The 20,522-nt window shown below is 37.6% G+C and overlaps 1 protein-coding gene across 2 annotated transcripts; it reads left to right on the top strand.

The window, feature by feature from the left end:
• The first annotated feature begins 726 nt into the window (after positions 1–726).
• On the top strand, positions 727–19,969 carry LOC117307034. Of its 2 annotated transcripts, XM_033791669.1 has the most exons (15): positions 727–851; positions 2,021–2,110; positions 2,988–3,028; positions 4,357–4,576; positions 5,104–5,158; positions 7,260–7,442; positions 9,070–9,291; positions 12,247–12,306; positions 13,512–13,550; positions 14,073–14,114; positions 14,788–14,835; positions 15,818–15,916; positions 16,804–16,848; positions 17,671–17,742; positions 18,386–19,969. In XM_033791669.1, the coding sequence occupies exons 2-15, from the start codon at positions 2,028–2,030 to the stop codon at positions 18,518–18,520; spliced, it is 1,344 nt and encodes a 447-aa protein (XP_033647560.1). In that variant the 5' UTR covers positions 727–851; positions 2,021–2,027; the 3' UTR covers positions 18,521–19,969. The 2 variants fall into 2 exon arrangements, with proteins under 2 accessions (XP_033647560.1, XP_033647561.1); XM_033791670.1 differs by lacking the exon at positions 13,512–13,550.
• Positions 19,970–20,522: the final 553 nt, after the last annotated feature.

Below are 20,522 nucleotides of genomic sequence, written 5' to 3'. Positions count from 1 at the left end.
ATTATGTCCAGTCTATGTACTTTATACAATGTACTTGTTTTTTTGTTTACCCGTATTGCTATCGGCCTTTAGAACCTCTCTAGGCTTTTAAATTGTGTTCATGCATTTCAACCTGAAAAGGAAACCACAACAAAAGTTTCCTATTTTTTGTACTCAAAAAGTGTCATTAATCGTGTAAATACATGAGTCCACAACCTTCAAGATCAAAAGGCCGAGTCACAGCCTTCAAGTTCGGGATGTAATGTCTGAAGCCGTGGCCACCATTTCTGCTAAGCTCATTTCTGCTAAGCTCATTTCTGCTAAGCTCACTTCTGCTAAGCAGAAAATTGTTATTCAATATTTTCTGCTTTTAACAGTAGCTCTATGAAGTTGGCCCCTGGATGACAAACCCTTTCGAATCAAACAAAATGAAGAGGGGGGGGGGGGAGATTTTTTAAAAGATATGAATTAAATGTGTAAATATTTGTTGCATACTTTTTTCACGAACTAAAAGCATTATGTCCAGTCTATGTACTTCGTACAATGTACTTCATGTTTCCTTTATCTGTATTGCTATCGGCCTCTAGAACCTCTAGGGTTCAGGCATTTCAACCTAAAAACGAAACGACAACAAAAGTTCCCTACCGGCCGACCCCTTTAAAATAAACTCCCTTGAACTACAATATAGAGGGCAGGAGCCTGTCTAGTGACGTCATTCTACTTTACATGAGCTGCCGCCATGTTTTTTTCCAGTGCACATTCTTGGGCTCAACTCAGCTACATGTACTTACCATTGTAGTTTTTGTATTGCCGTGAACCACAACAGTTACTAAAGAATGTTAAAATAAATACTTTCACCAACAGTCTGACAGGTATGATTTTATCTCTTATTCATGGGGAAATTATTGTTAAGAAGTCTCATCATCAGTGTTGTTGCAGGTGTTTTTACAAATGTGTGTAACACTGCACCAGGTATATAGGATGCTGCATTGCACCAATATTATTGGTGTTTCTAATCTTGGTATACTGAGATTGAGAAAAGTGCATTGCATTTTCAATTGAATTATATTGTGTACTTAAAACAGCAAAGTGTGTGTACGCTAGATGTATTTTTTATTGTTGTGTACTATGTACTATTCGTGGGTGACTTCTTTCGACACCCCTGTGTCATTGTGTGCAGAAAAAAATGTTGGGGTTTAGGGTCAGGGCCAGCAGGGTACATGCTGATGGTAAAAGAAGCTTTTATGTTTTTAAAACCTTTCATTGCATGTGTCATATACTGTAATGTTTAGACTTTAGAATAGAACTGTAGGGCCTACATGTACATGCTCCCCTGCGAAAACATAATTACCCAAGTTGCTAAACATTAATGCACAAATGAACTGCAACCCCTCATGGTAAATACGTATACCCTCTAGCTGGCATGAATTTATAAGCCATGGGCAGCATACATACATGAAGCATGGAGGCTACCTCCATGCATAAAGCATGCGAGTAGCCACATAAACAAGTTCACCCTGTGTATAAAGCATTTTATCTTTGATTGATAAAATGTGTTAAACTGATTTTAGCACTGTTGTTTTTAAATTCTCTTTCCAATGATAGTAAATTTGTGGGGTTCCTAAAAAAAAACGTTAAAAGTGTCGGACTCACTACTTGTAATTCATTAAAAGAAATTCGAAAGGCCGTTTGAAAACATATTCAGCGGTTTTTGTAAAACAATTTTCAATTTTATGTTAAGCTTGTGTTGTGATCCATGATGATCATACATGTAGGTTAAGGCACAAAATATAAAACTTTCTCATCAGCGTAATATATTGCCTGATACAGAATTGTGGCTGAGGTCATTAAAGGACATTCTTTTGTTAAACAAGTTGACGCGTGTACTTTGTACTTGTATTCTCAAAGAAAGTCAGATAAAAAAAGGGTGTTTAGAAGAAATAACAATAAAACGAATACTATACAAACAATATTACATGAATAGCTACATGTACCATTTAAGTATCAAGGAGCTCTGACACAAATATTGTTTTGCTTACAGATAAAATATGAAAAGTTTCTGTGTGGAGACGCAGCGATGCGTCGGTATATTTGAAGACGACCAAGGACATGAAGGAAGCTCTAATAGAGGGTAATGTACAAATGTCCATTTTCATATTAAGCTGCACTTTAGCTGTATCTCAGCCCACTATCCTTTTCTCTTTTTCTCTTTCAGGTCGTACATGTACGATCTATTGCGCAATTATCAGACATGTACACTATTTAATGAACTCAAAAAGTGTCATCACAAGTCCACAACCTTCCAGACCAAGGGGGAGTCGCAGCCTTCAAGGTCGGGACGTAATGTTCGAAGCCTTGGCCACCACAGTGTCTGAGGCTAAAGTGGGCATACGAAACTCCTGGCACCGTCGAGTTGTGAGACTGAGTTGTCAAATGGACGAGTTGTCTGACATCCGCACTGCCAGCATTCAACTAATAATAGACTGGTTTCCAAAAGATTTGTATTTAAATGAATTGGGCTGGATTCTATGTCAAATCCTCACATTTGGTTAGTATTTTTTCATGGTAACCCTGGGTAGGAACAAACTGACACCACAGAAATTAGAATGACTTTTGATATGGTGTCTGGTTGCTCAGGCTTGGAGTGTTAGGCTGAGTAAAAAAAGAAACATGTTTAGGGTCCGGGTTACTCGCAAAAAGGAAGGAGGGGATTTGTATTTTTTAGTTTTTATTTCAAGGTGGCCGCCATTCTTTTTAAAATGTCAAATATTCAGACATTCAGACAAGATTTTCAGATTGTTTTAGCTGAGATCGTTTAAAATAACCCTTTTCATAAAAATAAAAAATTAAAATGTGCATACAAAAATTAAATAAAAAAGGAGGCGGCCTCTAAAAAGGAAGAGGGCTGGGACACTAAACATGTTTGTTTTTACTTGGCCTTATTGCAGATTATATAATTTTGAAGATTGTTTCCATTCTTTGAATTCTTTCTTAACTTTTGATTCTAGGCCGATATTGACAGTTGATGAGGGACTAGGATCTCTGAAAGGTAAGAAGGTACACCGTTTTCATGAACAGCCATCTATTGAACAAAAATCGTAAATTTTGGTAAATTTTTACACGTTTTGGTTGTGGATGGCCTACTTGATCTGTCTATATTTTCTCCAAGTTTCAATCAAGTCATACAAACTTATTTGCATAATTACACTAATTAGCACAAGGACAATATTTTGAGTTTCACAAAAAGCCAGTTTTCTGATTTGAAGTTTCCAAAATGACTACTGTGGCTGTCGGGTTTTCACGAATTGAGGCAATTTTCTCTGAGCAAGCTAAATTAAAATAATGAAGAGGAAATTCTGTTAACACATTGGTTTGTTCATGATACACTGTACACTAACTTCAAAGAGACAAATTGTATAATTAAAGGCAGTGGACACTATTGGTAATGACTCAAAATAATTATTAGCTTGAAACCTAATACTAATGATAGTATAAAACATTGTGAGAAAAGGCTCCCTCTGAAGTGATGTAGTTTTCGAGAAAGAAGTAATTTTCCACGAACTTGATTTCGAGACCTCAAATTTAGAATTTGATGTCTCGAAATCAAGAATCTGAAAGCTCACAACTTCGTGTGACAAGGGTGTTTTTTCTTTCATAGTTATCTCGCAACTCCGACGACCAATTGAGTTCAAATTTCCAGAGTTTTTTTTATTTTATGCATATGTTGAGATACACTAAGTGAGAAGACTGGTCTTTGACAGTTACCAATAGTGTCCAGTGTCTTTAAGATATATAGATATTGGCTGGTAAAAAAAAAGTTTAATAGGCAAACAGTCTCAGCGACGATGATTCCTGACAAAAAAGGTAAAACACAGTTTTCTCCAACACCAAAGTTTGGCTGCAGTGATGACTACATGTAAATTGCCTCTTTTTTTTGCTTCAGGACACACTACAAAAGGACGTTTTGTTTTTGGTCCCCCCCCCCCCCTCCATTATGTGACCTACATGTAGTGTGAACTTGTGCTTGAATTTGAATGGCTGAGGGCAGTGAGGGATCTGGTAACAGTGTACATGTTACTGTGCATGCCTCCCCCACTTTTACCCTGTAAGGGGGTATTTGCAGGGACCTCATGGGTTTTCCCGTTATTTTCTCCCGACTCCGATAACCGATTGAGCATAAATTTCCTCAGGTTTGTAATTTAATATATAAATTGTGGTACACGAAGTGTGGGCCTTTGGACAATACTGTTTACCGAAAGTGTCCAATGGCTTTAAGGCTGTGTCCAGTGACTACTCCGTGGTACTCACAACAAAACTTAGTGTCAACTCAACTGTTGCTTGAAAGACTGATCTATTTATGCATAATTTCTTGTGCAGAGAACTTTGATGTTTTTTTAAAAAAAAATGGTGACACCAACACTAGAGGTGATGGACAGGGTCGCAGCACCACCTCCACAAGAGTGCCTACATCATGTAGACCAAGAAGTGGCACCTTGTCAAGAGGTGCCCAGTTCAACAGAAGTATAGATAGTGGAGTAGGGGGTTCAGAACCCCCTGAAGACGGCAAAGGTGGACCCCCCATCCCTGGACATTACAGGTATGTGAGTCTTCTGATGATAGATTCGTTGAGTTTTCGTGTGTAGCCTACGTGTCCTTACTTTTACAATTTTATTTAATTTTCACTTGTAATGTTAAAGAAGAGGTTACATGCTGTTCCTTTTTTTTCCCAAACTCACTCATATGAAGTGAATTGGGCAATTAAGTCAAATGCTGTAGGAAAAGGCAGAATCGTCAGTTTTAACCGAGATAACAGTCCAAGTTGACTGTCGGTGAACATTCTTTCTAGGATTGTATCTGTAATGTTTAAGAAGAGGTTAAATGCTGTTGCTTTTTCTCTCCAAACTCACTCAAATGAAGTGAAAGGAAATTAAGTCAAATGCTGATGAAAAGAAGGCATTCAGTTTAACTGAGATAATAGTCCAAGTTGACTATCGGTGAACATTCTTTTAGGATTGTATAATATGTGGGTTTGCCATTATACTTAGAAATAAAACATTGTTTCTATTTTCTCTTTTTTGTTTGTTTACAAGTCAATTAATTATTATTATTTTGACTATGATTTAGGGATTACGAGGGGGGAGACGAGGAGGAAACAAACCGTGATGAGGAAGCGTGGCAGGTAATTTTTGATGGTCTAAATTCTGTATACCTTATAATTTGTTTGTCTTTATGTTTTTAGATTAGAAATAAAAAAGGTTTTATACACTACGAAGAGACGCTCACAAAGCCTTTAGACCCCTTGCAATACGTAACGTACTCACATGTGCCTATCCAGGGTGTCATTTTGGGTGTCACAATCGTATACAAACATGCACAAAAGAGAGTTGACACCCAAAATAATGAGCATTGTTCGGAGGCACGTTCTGTATTGTGTAAGAAATACTAGCTCCCCCATGCATAGTGTGTAACGCTACAGGTACGCTGAGGTCACGCGCACGCTTTTAAAGACAGGGGACACTATTGGTAATTGTCAAAGACCAGTCTTCTCACTTGGTGTATCTCAACATATGCATAAAATACCAAACCTGTGAAAATTTGAGCTCGATTGGTAGTCGGAGTTGCGAGATAACTATGAAAGAAAAAAACACCCTTGTCACACGAAGTTGTGTGCTTTCAGATGATTTCGAGACCTCAAGTTCTAATCAAATTCGTGGAAAATTACTTCTTTCTCGAAAACTATGTTACTTCAGAGGGAGCCGTTTCTCACAATGTTTTATACCATCAACCTCTCCCCATTACTCGTTACCAAATGAGGTTTTATGCTAATAATTATCTTGAGTAATTACCAATAGTCTCCACTGCCTTTAATCACTGAGAACAGCTATTGTCCAATGATCTACTTCCCTTTTGAGAGTGTGACGTCATATAAATGCAATGGGTCTATTTTGAGACGGTGTACATGTAGATTACAGTAGTTGGGGTTTATTGTTTACATGGATTTACTCAGCTCCCATCAGTGTTGGGCGATTAATTAACCACTAATTTAAGTTGTTATGAAACAAGTTTGATTCCAACACGACCTCATCAGATGAGTCAACCAACATGTTTGGATAATTGAATAATTCACCAAAAACATGGAAGTGAATTTCGTATACTTGCGTATTTTAGCAATTGTATCCCCTATTTTCTGCCCATACCTTTTCATCAACAACTATTTTCAGAGATTCAAGATTTTAGTATCGGATTTAAAGAGCTTTTTGGGGAACAAAATCATTGTGCAGTCGGCAATATGCAAATTGCAAAGTTGTGCCGCACGAGCAATTTTTTTATGAGTATGAGTTTATACCTTTGCATGCAATTTAACCGGACAAAGTTTGAAATTGGACTCCACTTGTTTGTTGATTCAACTAGCCTTTCGAAAGTTATGGTATCCTGTCAAAATATTGCTGTATATTATTTTTTATATTTTATGTTATAGGATATAGATAGTCCAGCCCCTTCTCTTTACGATAAGTGCACAGCTGGGTTCTTAAACGTGCATTACACAACACACTGAACCAATGGCTTTGCATCCCATCCAAAGGACAGTGAGCATTTCATACAGGCCACATCCAGTTTTGTTGGTTCTGTTTTTGGTTTTTCCCTTTCATAGTATGATTCAAGAGGGCAAAAAATTACTGGTCCTACATCGGATATGCACAGCAGTCTAAATTCTTGATGTATTTATATGTAGCTTTGTAGTAGGAACTTTAAGAACCCTAGTGATGCACTTTTAAGGCACTGGACACTATTGGTAATTACTCAAAATAATTGTTAGCATAAAAACTTAGTAATGAGCAATGGAGAGCTGTTGATATTTTATAACAGTGAGAGAAGCGGCTTCCTCTGAAGTAACATAGATTTTTTGAAAGATGTAATTTCTCACGCAAGAATTCAGGCCTGAAGCCTACTATTATGCATCTGAAAGAACACAAATGTTTGTGTGAAAGGGGTGTTTTTTCTTTCATTATATTCTTTTGCAACCTCGATGACCAGTTAAGCCAAACTTTTCACAGATTGGTTATTTTGTGCATATGTTGGGAAACACCAAGCCAAGTGAGGACACTGATCTTTAACAATTGCCAATAGTGTCCGTTGCCTTTAAAGCTAGGTCTCATTAGCAGTGTTGTATTGTTAAGGTGAGTGATCTTTTTTCAGCACCCAATAGCTTGATGGAAATTTGATGTTAAAAGGTTTGTGACAAATGCATGAATTACAGTAGTTTTTTTTTGTATTGACAGACTGCTGGAGGAGATGCAGGTGTAAACTGCAGTAATTGCAATGGTCGGCCCAAAACCATCCAGGTTTGTTTCACTGCAGAAGGTAGTTTCCCTGTGCTGATTGCTATTGCTGTATACTGCAGTGAAGCGTGTGCACAGACAGAGCGAACTGGGAGTGAAAGTGTCATCTCTGTAACTCTTTGGGTAAGGTTCATAGTAGTAATTATATCCCTCATATAGAATCCTCTAATCTGATTGGTTAAAAATGGAGTCATTGAAATAGCTGGGCCCCATTTTTCAATCAAGATGACATCATATAGTTAACTATGCCTGGGGCATAGCAATTGAATGTGCCCGCCCTGACAATAACGGTCACAAATAGGTCGCTTGTTTGTACTGTTTGTACGGTTTAGCACTCCTTGTCACGGTAGTCGGGGTTTGTTGATTAGAAGAATCTTTATTGTATATAAAAGAAATATTGACTTCTTAATAATCGAGGCACAGTTCAAATTATAGGGCCCCGGTGATGTCAAAACTATCCCCTCAGCTTAGCTTCAGGCATAGTCATGGTTTTGACATCACCTTGGGCCTATAATTTTAACTGTGCCCCTCATAGCAGTCAATATTTCTATATAAGGTCAATATTTCTATATAAGATCAAGTCTCTGCAAGGTAGATGGGAAGACATTTGAGAAGTAGTACTCGGTTCTTAAGAAGTGGTATTGGGTTGTGTAGGAGCATTTTGTTATAAGGTTGACATCTAAGAGGTTTCATGAGTTAATCAAGATCTAACCACAGGGCGACTTTCAGTGTACCCAATTCATAGGTTTTACTGGCTCGAGGTTTCAGGACACTGAATGGTTCAGACATGACAAGAAAGCTGACCACATAATGACCATCTTTTAATAAATTAAAAACAGCCTTTTTTCCCCATTTATGGTTTGTGTTCGTAAAACTTGTTTTAAAATAAGATCTAGTTGTAGGTCAAGACACTTTTGAAGGGGCTTCAATGCCAACAAAAGGGGCAACAAAGCCATAGCCTCCCTGTAACTCCAGTGTGACAGAGGCCATAGCCTCAGTGAATCTCCAGGCCGACTAATTAAACTAGAGCAGAAATTAAGGACTTAAGTCCAGGAGTCGCGCTTGAGACGTCTTGGGTCGCAATTTTTTGTGACTCGAACTTGACTTGAGTCACATTGGCAAAAGACTCTTGCTCGACCTTGATGTGGAAAACTTGTGGAACACTTGTGGAACACTTGAGTCACAAATATTTATTTAGCAATTTCCTTTTTTTATGATTAATAAAACGATCGAAGAGTTGTTTTCCGGCATTATACAACTTACACGGCACATTTTGAACCATAAAAATGTAATGCATGATGATTGTAAAGTCTGATGTCCAAAACCTACAGCCAAAATAATGTATGCAGTCATGGAATGTTAACCAATGAGACTAGCAGCTTCTTACCCTATGATTTGAATTATAGAGCTCTTAAAATTGTTCGCCCAGGAAATGAACTCTGTATCTGTGTACAGCACAGAGGAAGAGTCCTCCATGTGGCTAGTCTAGACCCCTACAAAATAACTAATGGTCACAATGGGCATAGCATGGTTTATTGGTTTATTTGTTAAGACAGAGACTGACAATCAGAGAGCCCTATACACACAGTCTAGGTTGGAATGTGTTAGACATTAAAACATCATGCTTGTACTAAAAGCATTTTTTCTTACTTTTCAATGAAAGTTAAACTCTCTGTTTTATTTGGTTCACATCTGGATGTATTCTGTATTTTAATCTCATTTCAAATTATGAGACGCCTTTTCATTTCAGGACACCGAGTCATCTTCGATTAGACTGTGTCCCATCTGCTACGAGTTCAAGTCGATGCCAATCACAATCTGCTGGAACTGCCGAGCATACATGTGTGGGACATGTAGTCGGGATTCCAAAAAAGTGAATAGCAAATTTAAATGCCCCTACCAATGCCCGGAAGACAGTTCGATTGTAAGAGTTCTTCTACCAGCCTGTATTGCCGAGGCTGCGCAGTTGGTGGTGAGTCAATCTATACAAAGAACCACCATCGCTGTGCTACTATACTGTAGCTTCTTGTTTAGAGAAAAGAGCTATGCCCTATTTGTTTCATGGCTCTCTGCTTACCAAAAGATTCTGTGCTTACGCTCACTATTCATTGCTGACAGTGTAAGCTTCAAACTTCTGCGCTTATAGCTGGGTAAGTGTAGAAAAATAGTATTGTGAAGTACCCATGTGCACAAGCAAAAATTCGCATGGTAACCTGGGGCGGATTGCAATAAAACGGTCTTAGTCAGCAGTCTAAGACCAGTCAGTTGTAGCCGGCTATCTGCCCTAGACGGTCTTAGCCTGTTGCAATAAGCCGGTCTTAGATAAGTCGGCGAAAAGTAATGAAATACGAACAAATGTCCCATATAATACTTAGCACTGCTTTGGTTTAAATCATCGGATGTCATATCTGTGAGTTGTATCATTTTTACTTTTGGGAACATACATTTACGATACAATCACCTTGGTCATCATCATAATGCCTCCCATGGGTGTAATCTATTTCTAAAACACAATCTCATCCTAGAGCTCTTTGTATCAAATCATCTACAACTAACAAATGCAGCGCCATCTTTAAAAACCAAAACGAAGACCGATTATAGCCAGCTCAGAGCAGGCTTAAGATTTAAGACTGGCTATAATTATAGACCGCGCTATTGCAAATGGTCTATAATTAAAGACTGTGTAAACGCGTCTCAAGTTAGCTGGCTATAACGCATAGACTGGTTTAAGACCGCTTGGTGCAATCCGCCCCTGGGAACTACGCTATCATCAATATACAGCATATAGTGCCCCAACTTACCAGAGCAATAACACACGACGGTTAAAGGGAAGGTACACGTTTGGTAATTGTCAAAGACCAGTCTCTCACTTGGTGTATCTCAACATATGCACAAAGTATCAAGCCTGTGAAAATTTGCAGTCAATTGGTCATTGAAATTGCGAGAAAATGATGAGAGAAAACACACCCTTGTTGAATGAATTTGTGTGCCTTCAGATAGAAATAAAAGACTTCTAGATAGCTAGAAGTCTTTTAATATTTTAGTGAGAAATTACCTCTTTCTCAAAATCTATGCTATTTCAGAGGGAGCCGTTTCTCACGATGTTTTATACTATCAACAGCTCTCCAATGATAGTTACCAAGTCGGATTTTAAGTTAATATTTGTTTTGAGTAATTACCAAACATGTACCTTCCCTTTAACAAAAAGTTTGTTGAACTTGTTTCCCATGCACATTTCAATTTATTTCAAGAGATTTCCCTGTATTTTAGTAACACTGGGGAGTATCTTCAAGATTATTATGGGTGCGTTCGTTTAGCTTCCCTGGGTCGACCCCGGTCTGCCCCCAGTACGTTCGAACAGCTTTGACGTCATTTCAGGGGCTCATCTGGGTCGGCCCCCATTACCCTGCTTGTGGAGTGGGTCACTTGGGGTCGACCCAGGGCAGCTTATCGAACATACCCTATGTTCGTAACATGGGAATGTTGGACAGACATTTCACACATACATGGAGGGAAAGGGATAATATTATGAACAGATTCACAAAAATGCTTACCCTTTAGAATGCGGACCTTAAGAGAAATGTTTCCAGGCAAACCCAAGACAAACTGTGTGGGTGCTCAAGAAACTACAGAAAATTTTCTTGAAGATATTATGTTTGTCACATGGACAAAATAAAATGGTTGTCACAATAATGTCTGTTCATGTTACAAACTATCATTCATACTGCCTTAACATTTCCAAAGTTTCTCCTTGTTTTGACAGATAGCTAGTGGGTCTAACTTAATTAACTTTTGAGTAAATCAATTCATTAATTATTTGTGTCATCACTTTCCAGTCAATCCCATTACAAAATGTGTGTTCTCCTTACAAACTACAAGTCTTAAAGATGATCGTGTATTTTTTTAAATAATAAAACTGTTTTAATTCTGTTTGGTGAGCACAACCACTATTAGCTGAGAAATGTACAAAACCGAAATAAAGGGCAAAGTGTTGCATGTTTTAACCCTCCCCATCATAGTCCAAAAGTTTTCATATGGACCCATTAGTGTGGACAGATCCAGATCTCATTAACAGAGTACCGGGTTGTGACAAATGTTCTTCAGAGTAAGTGGTTAAAGCCATTGGACACTTTCGGTAAACAGTGTTGTCCAAAGGCCCCAATTCGTGTATCACAACTTATTATATCGGTCATCGGAGTCGGGAGAAAATAATGGTAAAACCCACCCTTGTTTCCGCATGTCATTATATGTGTTTAAAATAAATCCGTAATTCTCGATATCGAGAATTGATAATTGTTTTAATGTTTTCTTAAAAAGTAAAGCATTTCATGGAACAATATTTCAAGAGAAGTCTTTCATCATAACCTTCTGTAAACCCTGTAAGTTAATTGTAAATCTGTCACCCCTGTCTGTGAACTTTTTTTTGTTTCTGTTCCGAAAGTGTCCAATGGCTTTAACTCTGTAGAATTCTTCATGCACTTCATTTATTCGTTCAACTTTAAAATTCTACCTCGTTATCACATAACACAGGCATTGAAACACATGCACGCCACGGAGGCCATGGCTTCTGTTGCCCCTGGTCTTGGCCTTGGTGCCCTTCAAAAGTTTCTCATTGACTTCAAGATTTTCCAATGGAAGTGCCCTTTGCAAAATGGAAATGGCCTTGCCCAACATTTCTACACAATGTGACCTGTCACAATAATAAAGGGATTGTTTGAATTTAACCACACATTTGCCGTAAGGGCAATGTTGACTGCATGTCGCCTGCATGTCGCCTGAAGTAGATGCTTTATCTGTTTATCTAATTATTGTTTTTTCTACTAGTCGTTGTTTTTCTATCAAACGATCGGCAGCTCACCATGGCAGCTTCGCTGTTCTAGTTCTTTTATTTATTTGTTCTTCTTGCTATTATTTTTTATTATTGCAGACTATAGACTTGGACGAGGTAGTTCCTGGTGATCAGTTTAATGAAGAGCGAGAGAGATACGTGAGTTTTAAGTTCCAGAAATTCAATCTGCAGCCTACAATGTCTTTCCCTTTTGCCTTTCACCTTTTTCAATTAAATCAAACAGGAATACAGGTTGTATATGCTCGTCCCCATGATTTAATTTTCAGTTTTAGTTGATTTTAAAAAAATAAAATAAACATAGATTGTATTTTTAACATCTTGATTTAAAGGGTGTTTCATTGCATCTGAATTGACAGTGTTTACCAGTATATGTATTATTGGTAAAGGCTCAATAAATAGGATGCTATATAGGATTTGGGGCATTGCATGGTGAGGTATCAATAATCAGTCAGTTCTTGAATTGGTCTCACAATTCAAGAAATGACTCTGCATTAGTGCAGTTAATTTTGATCAAATAAGCTAAAGTAGTAGCCCCAGCCAGTTTCTATCTATACCTTCCGCAGAACTGAAAAGTCTCCTGAAAAATCTGACAAATCTACAGAAAGACAGATACATGTACACACATGTGTTACCGCAAATCAAATATATAAATAGGATGCTGTTGCTTTCTCTTTAAACACAGTGCTGAAGGGAATCGCAGCTTTCCCTCCCAGGTATATCTTGGGACATTAGTCCTTTTCACACTGTCCAAAATCTTGGGGTCGGAACCGGTTCCGAACCAGAGATTTTGTTCAACCCGTTTCACACTGTAAAAATTTCAATCTGCCTCCGATCCGGGTAGCATTGAATTCAACCCTGGCAGTGACAAGGGTTGAAAATTTCAAAGCGGATCAAAATTAAGGGTCTGTACCTGTTTGGTAATGACTAGTGAAAATTAATTTATGGCAATAAAAACATACGTGGTAAAAGTACAGCAGCTTTAGGTAGTATAATGCATCGTTGTGAAGTACTGCGGTTATGGAAAAACATACATTACTTTTTTATCCCCATAATTTGAATCTAAGCCAGTATCTCTTCTTAGATTATGTGTATTAAATTCCTGTAAGGGACTATTCTTCATATGTTGACATTATTCACTCTGGATTACTGGCGATATCTCAAAAACGCATCTACCTTATAAGTTATAATTGTGTACATATATTTTCATTTATATAGGATTGAAACATTTGAAGGGTTAAAAAGAAACCAATCATATACAGACCCTTTAAATGGATGCTGTGTGAACAATGTATGTTATGGAGAAAAGAAGCAAATTTATATTTAAAAGGTCTGATTACTTTTAGATCTGGCCCAGTGATAGGTCAAGGTCAAGGCCGCTTTCGGTATGTGTGAAGAGTACTTGTTCTCTGCTGTGTTTCTTCTTGCCAGAAACCTTCAGTATTCATTTTGGTTTTACCCTTACACCGATGTGTGTAATCACTGTATACTTAGTACTTTCCCGAGTTATGTAAGAAAAATCACAGGCATGTTACTCTGGTGGGATTCGTAACCATGACTTTTGAAATTCCCTTCAGTATATTCTTTCAACATTTCTGTGCACACCTGCATATTAAAAGTTCCGTATTTTAGGACGCATTGAACCCATCCTAAGTTAGGATGAGTTAGGAATTATCCTAGTGTTTCGTGAAATCAGCAGCAGGCTTAATTACTGAATATATGGTAGTATTAGCTCTGACTGAATGAGCTCATGTGTTGTGTTGTGTTGTGTTTTGTAGTCTTTGAGGAAAAACTGCCCAACAATTCCTTTTCCGCAAGCAGATACAACATGTTTTACTTGTCCAAACCTTGTATTTTATTACCGTCATTACTTACCTAACCTAAAATAATTGTTCTTGCTTTTCTAGTTTGAGCACACCAACTACGTGAGCTTGCCGCCGATGTTTGATGTAAGTTACCTGAAGATATGCACAGTTTATACATGTAGTAGATCTCTCCAGTTGTTCAATAATGAGACAAATTTTCAGACGCTTCCCAGGTTGTTTCTTACACTTGGGTGTGGTTGTCTTGGCTAACTGCAGCTACGTCCTTCTCTTTTTGATAAGTGCACTGGGTTTTAAGGTTTATAAGAGAACTTTTTGAACTTGCTGTCTGGACCTTAAAGAAAGATCAAAGTGGGGGCATATCTTGATTAAATATAAAATTTGTAGTGAGGTACCAAATGGTACAAAAAATATGATTTTATGAGATGGGTAACGTGTGTAATTTTTATTTAGTTTTTTAATTTTCTTTTTAAATTTTTTTTTAGAGCCTGGAAGTGAGGATAGAATTAAGTGGGTCACTTTTTAAAAGAAATATTAGATGTGCTGTTAGCTACAAGAAACACACAAAGATTATAATTCTATGACATAAATGTTATTGAAGATATGATTGTCTAGCTATTATTATTGTAATTTTTCCACCTTAAGAACACTGCACATTATATAATTAGTTTTAAAAGCATGCTTTTCACATCCATTCATGTAAGTTACTTGATGTTTAATTTCAAAGCTTCTCGATTATCATTTGAAAACTTCCCGAAAGTTTGACATCTTTTTACAATTTTATCATTTTTATTTTTAGGAGAGTGCGGTAGACGGTGTTATTCAGAGGATGCCTCCGGAGCAACAGGTACTATACATGATCATTAAGGTTGCTCTAGTTAAAAAAATTCCAAAAAACATTAAACATCTAGCTGTGCAGGGATCCCATTCATCAAGCCCAAGCCGTTGCTCGGCCACCCTCTGTGTGGTCTGTGGACGTGGCGTATCGATAACACACAATACGCGTGTAAACGATCATCGCGTGACACGTGTGTATGGCAAAATGAGCATCAAGTGACATGCGTGAATGGCAAAATGGCAGTGCACATAGACCGTTTCTAGTGTTTTCATTGGTCAATGTTCATGACGTCACTGTATGGCAAACAAATACACGCGTAAAAAAATGGCGCACGCGTGTCCATAAAAATGGTCTCACAAAGAAATCGCATGCACTTGATGCACTCGGCGTTCTCCGGGTTATATTTCTATGCAGAGAACACACTCTTTGGATCCATCTTGATCAGACTCCAGGTTCATCAAGCAGATAATGTCTCACATCACTTCAATCAGGAGTCTCCGGAATTTCTCAGAACCTCCCACAGGATTAATTCATGCCACACTGACCCCTAGATATTTGTTTTGCAATATTGTTATTAATGTTGTCAAAATTAAACTCTGACTAAACAAAGTTGCAGACATTTTCATAATTTAAGACATTCTCGTGACTCTGTTTGGACTGTTGCATCACTACTCATCAGCGAGATATTCATGTGGTGTTAGTGAAAACCTTCAGTTTGTAATGGAAGGTTTCTTAAGTAGGATTTGAAACTTTGCATGGTGGAAATACCATATGGAAATGTTTTCCTCCATAAGACGATCAGAGCATACTGATCGAAACGTCAAGTTGAAATCAACAGTTTCTTTTCAGAACCACCCCAACTCATTTAGAGATTATCATTACATGGCGTTGCCGCAAACCTTTCCATATTGGAATATTTCTTGATTGGTTACACTTATGGTGAGAAGAAACAAGTTTATAATAAACTGTATAACTTTCTTTCTGTTTTTAGTTTATGCGTCACAGAAGAGCCCAATTAGATGACGAGAACAGACGTTTGGATGAAGCAAACTTTTTCCAAAGCCTATTTTCTACTGAAAATACACATGTGGTATGTGGAGAATACTTGCTTAAAAATTGCAAATGATTTTGTTCTCTTTTCTTTGCCACAATTGCCAGTTACTCCAGCTGTAGATTAGTTGAAATAGTCAGGTAAATGATGCATTAAGCACTCCAAACTTAAAGCATGGTTAAACAGCATGCCAAGTCTAAACCTACTCCATGTAGGTCAGCCATTGTGGTATTTTCAATCAAATGGTCATATTTGTTTTTCAAAAGACCAATTATCATGCCAATTAAAGGGAAAGTATGCTAATTGGATTTTGTGAGTTTGCATTTCTTAGATCAATTAAATAAGACTGTACACTAAAAGGCAGTGGACACTATTGGTTATTTCTCAAAATAATTATTAGCATAAAACCTTGGTAATGAGTAATGGGGAGAGGTTGATAGTATAAAACATTGTGAGAAACAGCTCTCTCTGCAATAACGAAGTTTTCAAGAAAGAAGTTATTTTCCAAGAATTTGATTTCGAGACCTCAGATTTAGAATTTGAGGTCTCGAAATCAAGCATCTGAAAGCACACAACTTCGTGTGACAAGTTGGTTTTTCTTTCATTATTATCTCGCAACTTCGACGACCGATTGAGCTGAAATTTTCACAGGTTTGTTATTTTATGCATATGTTGATATTACCAATGGTGTCCACTGTCTTTAAATATGTTTTTTTTTTCAGACATTATGTATACAGAGGCATCAACCTGATCAGATTATCAGTCTTTCAAACAAAACACATAAACATTTTGATTTCAGTGAAGGAAAAAAATATGTTTGTTTCTAATCAACCCCTTGCTTTACTTTTAATAGTTTGTCTACTGTTCACGAGTTTTATTCCACAAGAACAATTTTTCTCAAATGCTGCACCTTTTTTACCGTACAGGAGTCCTCCACAATTCTCATCTCACCTGATCCACTAGATGATAGTGTAAGTGTCTTTAATATGTTGATTTTGCAGTGCATTTTATGATAAACATTTAAACTGGTGAACTTAAAAAACATGAAAACTTTGTGAGAACTATCCATTATCATTTGAAAAACTGAGTAATAATCCTCAAGAGCATGCTTTCCTAAGAAGTGTAAAAGTGGCACATTTTATTTAAATTTTACAGGGATGTGATTGCTCCGTTTTTAACTGGAATTTTCTTTTTTTTTTCACCCCCACATAAAAAAAAAAAACATTTTAAACATATTTTTTTTTTTTTTTTTTTTTTTTCATTATATTTTATAACAGAAATCAATATCATAAGAAAATGGAACACATATTATTATTATTATTATTATTATTATTGTTATTGTTATTGTTATTGCTGTTGTTGTTGCTGTTGCTGTTGTTGTTGCTGTTGCTGTTGCTGTTGCTGTTGCTGTTGCTGTTGCTGTTGCTGTTGCTGTTGCTGTTGCTGTTGCTGTTGCTGTTGCTGTTGCTGTTGCTGTTGCTGTTGCTGTTGCTGTTGCTGTTGTTTTTGTTTTTGTTTTTGTTATTGTTATTGTTATTGTTATTGTTTTGTTCTTGTTCTTGTTCTTGTTCTTGTTCTTGTTCTTGTTCTTGTTCTTGTTCTTGTTATTGTTATCGTTATTATTATTATTATGTAAGAAGGCTTTGCACTCAGAAGCTTTCATAGTTCAGGTATTTTTTCACCAGCCTATGGCCTTCTTTGGGCTTCATGTTTATATTTTGTTATATTTAATTTAATGAATAACCCAGATTAAGAACAATAGTAATCAGTTGTTTTCTAATTTTTATTTTTAGGATCATGGGACTCCATCGGAACCTCCTTCCATAGATTACCAACCTCCTTCTCGGGAAGTCGAAGTTGAACAGGTCAGTGTAAGACACAGGTTTATCCTTCTTCTCTTGGTAACAGTTTCCAGCAAAATGATGGATCCTAACCATCCAACTACATGGGATTTGTATGGTGGCACAACTGTACATAGCACAAATGTTGTGTACATGTGTGTACTCGATCAAATACATGTTTGGTAGATACCATTATATATAGGAGCCTTTAAACAATGAATATCGGGTGTTTGTGAATGGACCAGGGAGCCGGATATTGTTAGGAAGATACATGTACATCAAGGAACTTTCCAGCAACTTGTCTAATAATGAGACTTTTATTGCAAATGGAATATTGTTGTCTGGATCTGGATAAATATTCTTAACGCTCTAATTAGAGCCAAACGAGAAGAGAAGATGATGAAGAAATTTCAGTTTTAGATGTTGCAGTAAACCCACAACCCCCAGGCAAAACCCACGCAGTCAAGTAGGGACTGAAAATCCAATCCACATAGTGCCCCTGTCGGGATTCAAACCGGAAGGCGAGGCAAGACACCACTACACCAACCTGACCTCCTAGCATAAAAAAGTCACTCCTGTGGACATTTCCTTTTAAATTATTTTGGAGAGACACTTTCATGTCCATCATATCACATAAAGACGTTTTTGTTTGTCTCCTTTCATTCAGGAAATTGAGGACCCTGGTGTAGAGGAGGAGCAAGAGGATAATCAGCCGCAAGAGCTGGTCCCAACCCTCGCCCCAGCTCCAAAAGAGAGTGATGAAGAAGAAGATGAGGATGAAGGTGTCCTCGGTTTAAAATGATCCCCTGGCAGCCACTTCCCAGGTTGTATCATAATTTGGGTGTGATCCCTAAATACACGATAGTTTACGATTGTATGGCTTCCGACTGGCACCCCCGAACAAGATATTGACAAAATAGGGACACCGCCAATATAGGGCTAGATAGCTCAGTTGGTAGAGCGCTGGCATGTTAATCCGGAGGTCGTTTGTTCAACCCCCAAAATCTTTTTAAAATTTAACCAGTCATTTTCCCATGTGGTTTATGCATATAAAAAATTATTACCAAGGAGAATTACATTAAAATGTTGCGGGGTTTGCCTCCTGACGGGTTTGCAACTGACTTTAAGCGAACATTAGACGAGGTTAACGACAAGAAACTCAACGAAATCACTGAAAGCTTGCAGTTTGATATTGACAAGGTGAACGATTATTTTACTTGTCTCGAGAACCGGGTTAAAAGCCTAGAACTAGAGAAACCAATGAACGCCTACGTTGAAAAAATACTGACGAGCCATGCCCTGCTGATAGAAAGAAATGAAGCATACTCCCGTAGGAACAACGTACAAATTTTTGGCATTCCTGAGGTGCCAGACGACAACCCAGAGTCCCTTGTACTCGATTTGTTCAAGCAAAAACTACATGTTGAGTGCCAAAAGCAAGACCTGGAGCGTGTTCACCGAGTCGGAGTTCAGACTCTTAACAATGAACAATACTCAAAACAATGGTTCGGATAAGGTTAATCCTGATGTGGTATACTGATTTCTCTAATTTATGCAAACCTCCTACTATGATTCTTTTTATGATGCCTTTTACATGTCTGTTAAAAATGATGAGACCAGGGGTAATACTAGTTGGCATGTTGTTAACTTGGAGTTACTTGATTGTCCAGTTATACAGAGAAGAGGTAGAAAAGGCTGTCAAAGCCATGAAAAACAACAAACAACCTTGCAAAGATGGCATTAGGTCCGAGATGATCTCTTCTGCTAGTTTTATTTGTGCAAGCCTTTTACTAAATTATTTAATTTTATTTGGAATACAGAGCAAGTTCAGTCCTCATGGTCTGATTGTCTCATATGCCCAATTCATAAGAAAGGGTCACGAAGTGACTCAGGAAATTACAGGGGCATCACTTTATTGAGCTGTTTAGGTAAATTATTTCAAACGGTTGTCAGGAACAGGTTGACCCAATGGGCTGATGACATTTTAGTGGATAACCAGACTGGTTTTAAAACAGGGTATTGCACCATGGACAATGTGTTTGGTTTAAATACTGTCATTCAGAAATCCTGCAGCGAAAAGAAAAAAACTATTCAACACAAGATAGTGACGCTTGGCGCATGCTAAAAAACATGCCCTCAAAGTTGAAACAATATCTGATTTTTGTCAGTTAATAAGCAAATGCTCCTTTAGGTTTGTTACGTCTTTCATGTGCCTTCTTCGACTTCCCCACTAGCTGGAATTTTTTGGGGGATGGCGTCATGTTTTAGAAAAGAACTTTTCTCTTCATGTCAAAATGCGTAGTGTATTCCGGATTCTCGAAGCACGACGGCTCGAAGTGTTTGCTGCGCTGGAAAAGAATTGCAAACTGATCACATCTTTAGTTGTTTTGCTGCATCCAGAAGCAATACACCTGGTCGACATTGCCGGAAAAATGCAAGAAAATTTTTTTTCGAAGCGTACAAACTCACGACTAGGACTCGAATGTACTGGCACGTACGTGTGTTCGATGTTCGATCGAGGCAAAGTCTGCCTCCATTGACGTCACAAAAGGGGTAGGCGGAGTTACCCCCACACAACTTTATTCATATTTTAAAACATATAAATCTTTAAAAACAGTTACTCAAAAATTATTCTGTTGTTCAGAAACATACACTCTAATGTTTGAAGAAGAGAAAAATATATTTCCAGGTGACTTTAAGCCCCATCTGCTTTTGAGAATTGTTGACACTTTACTGAAGCCTATTCTTACTTATTGTTCAGCTGTTACTTGGAAGAATGAAATGGACCAAACTGAATCTTTTCA

The sequence above is a fragment of the Asterias rubens genome, chromosome 2 (genome assembly GCF_902459465.1).
Source record: "Asterias rubens chromosome 2, eAstRub1.3, whole genome shotgun sequence".
NCBI lineage: Eukaryota > Metazoa > Echinodermata > Asteroidea > Forcipulatida > Asteriidae > Asterias > Asterias rubens.
This window is presented reverse-complemented; position numbering and strand designations above follow the sequence as displayed.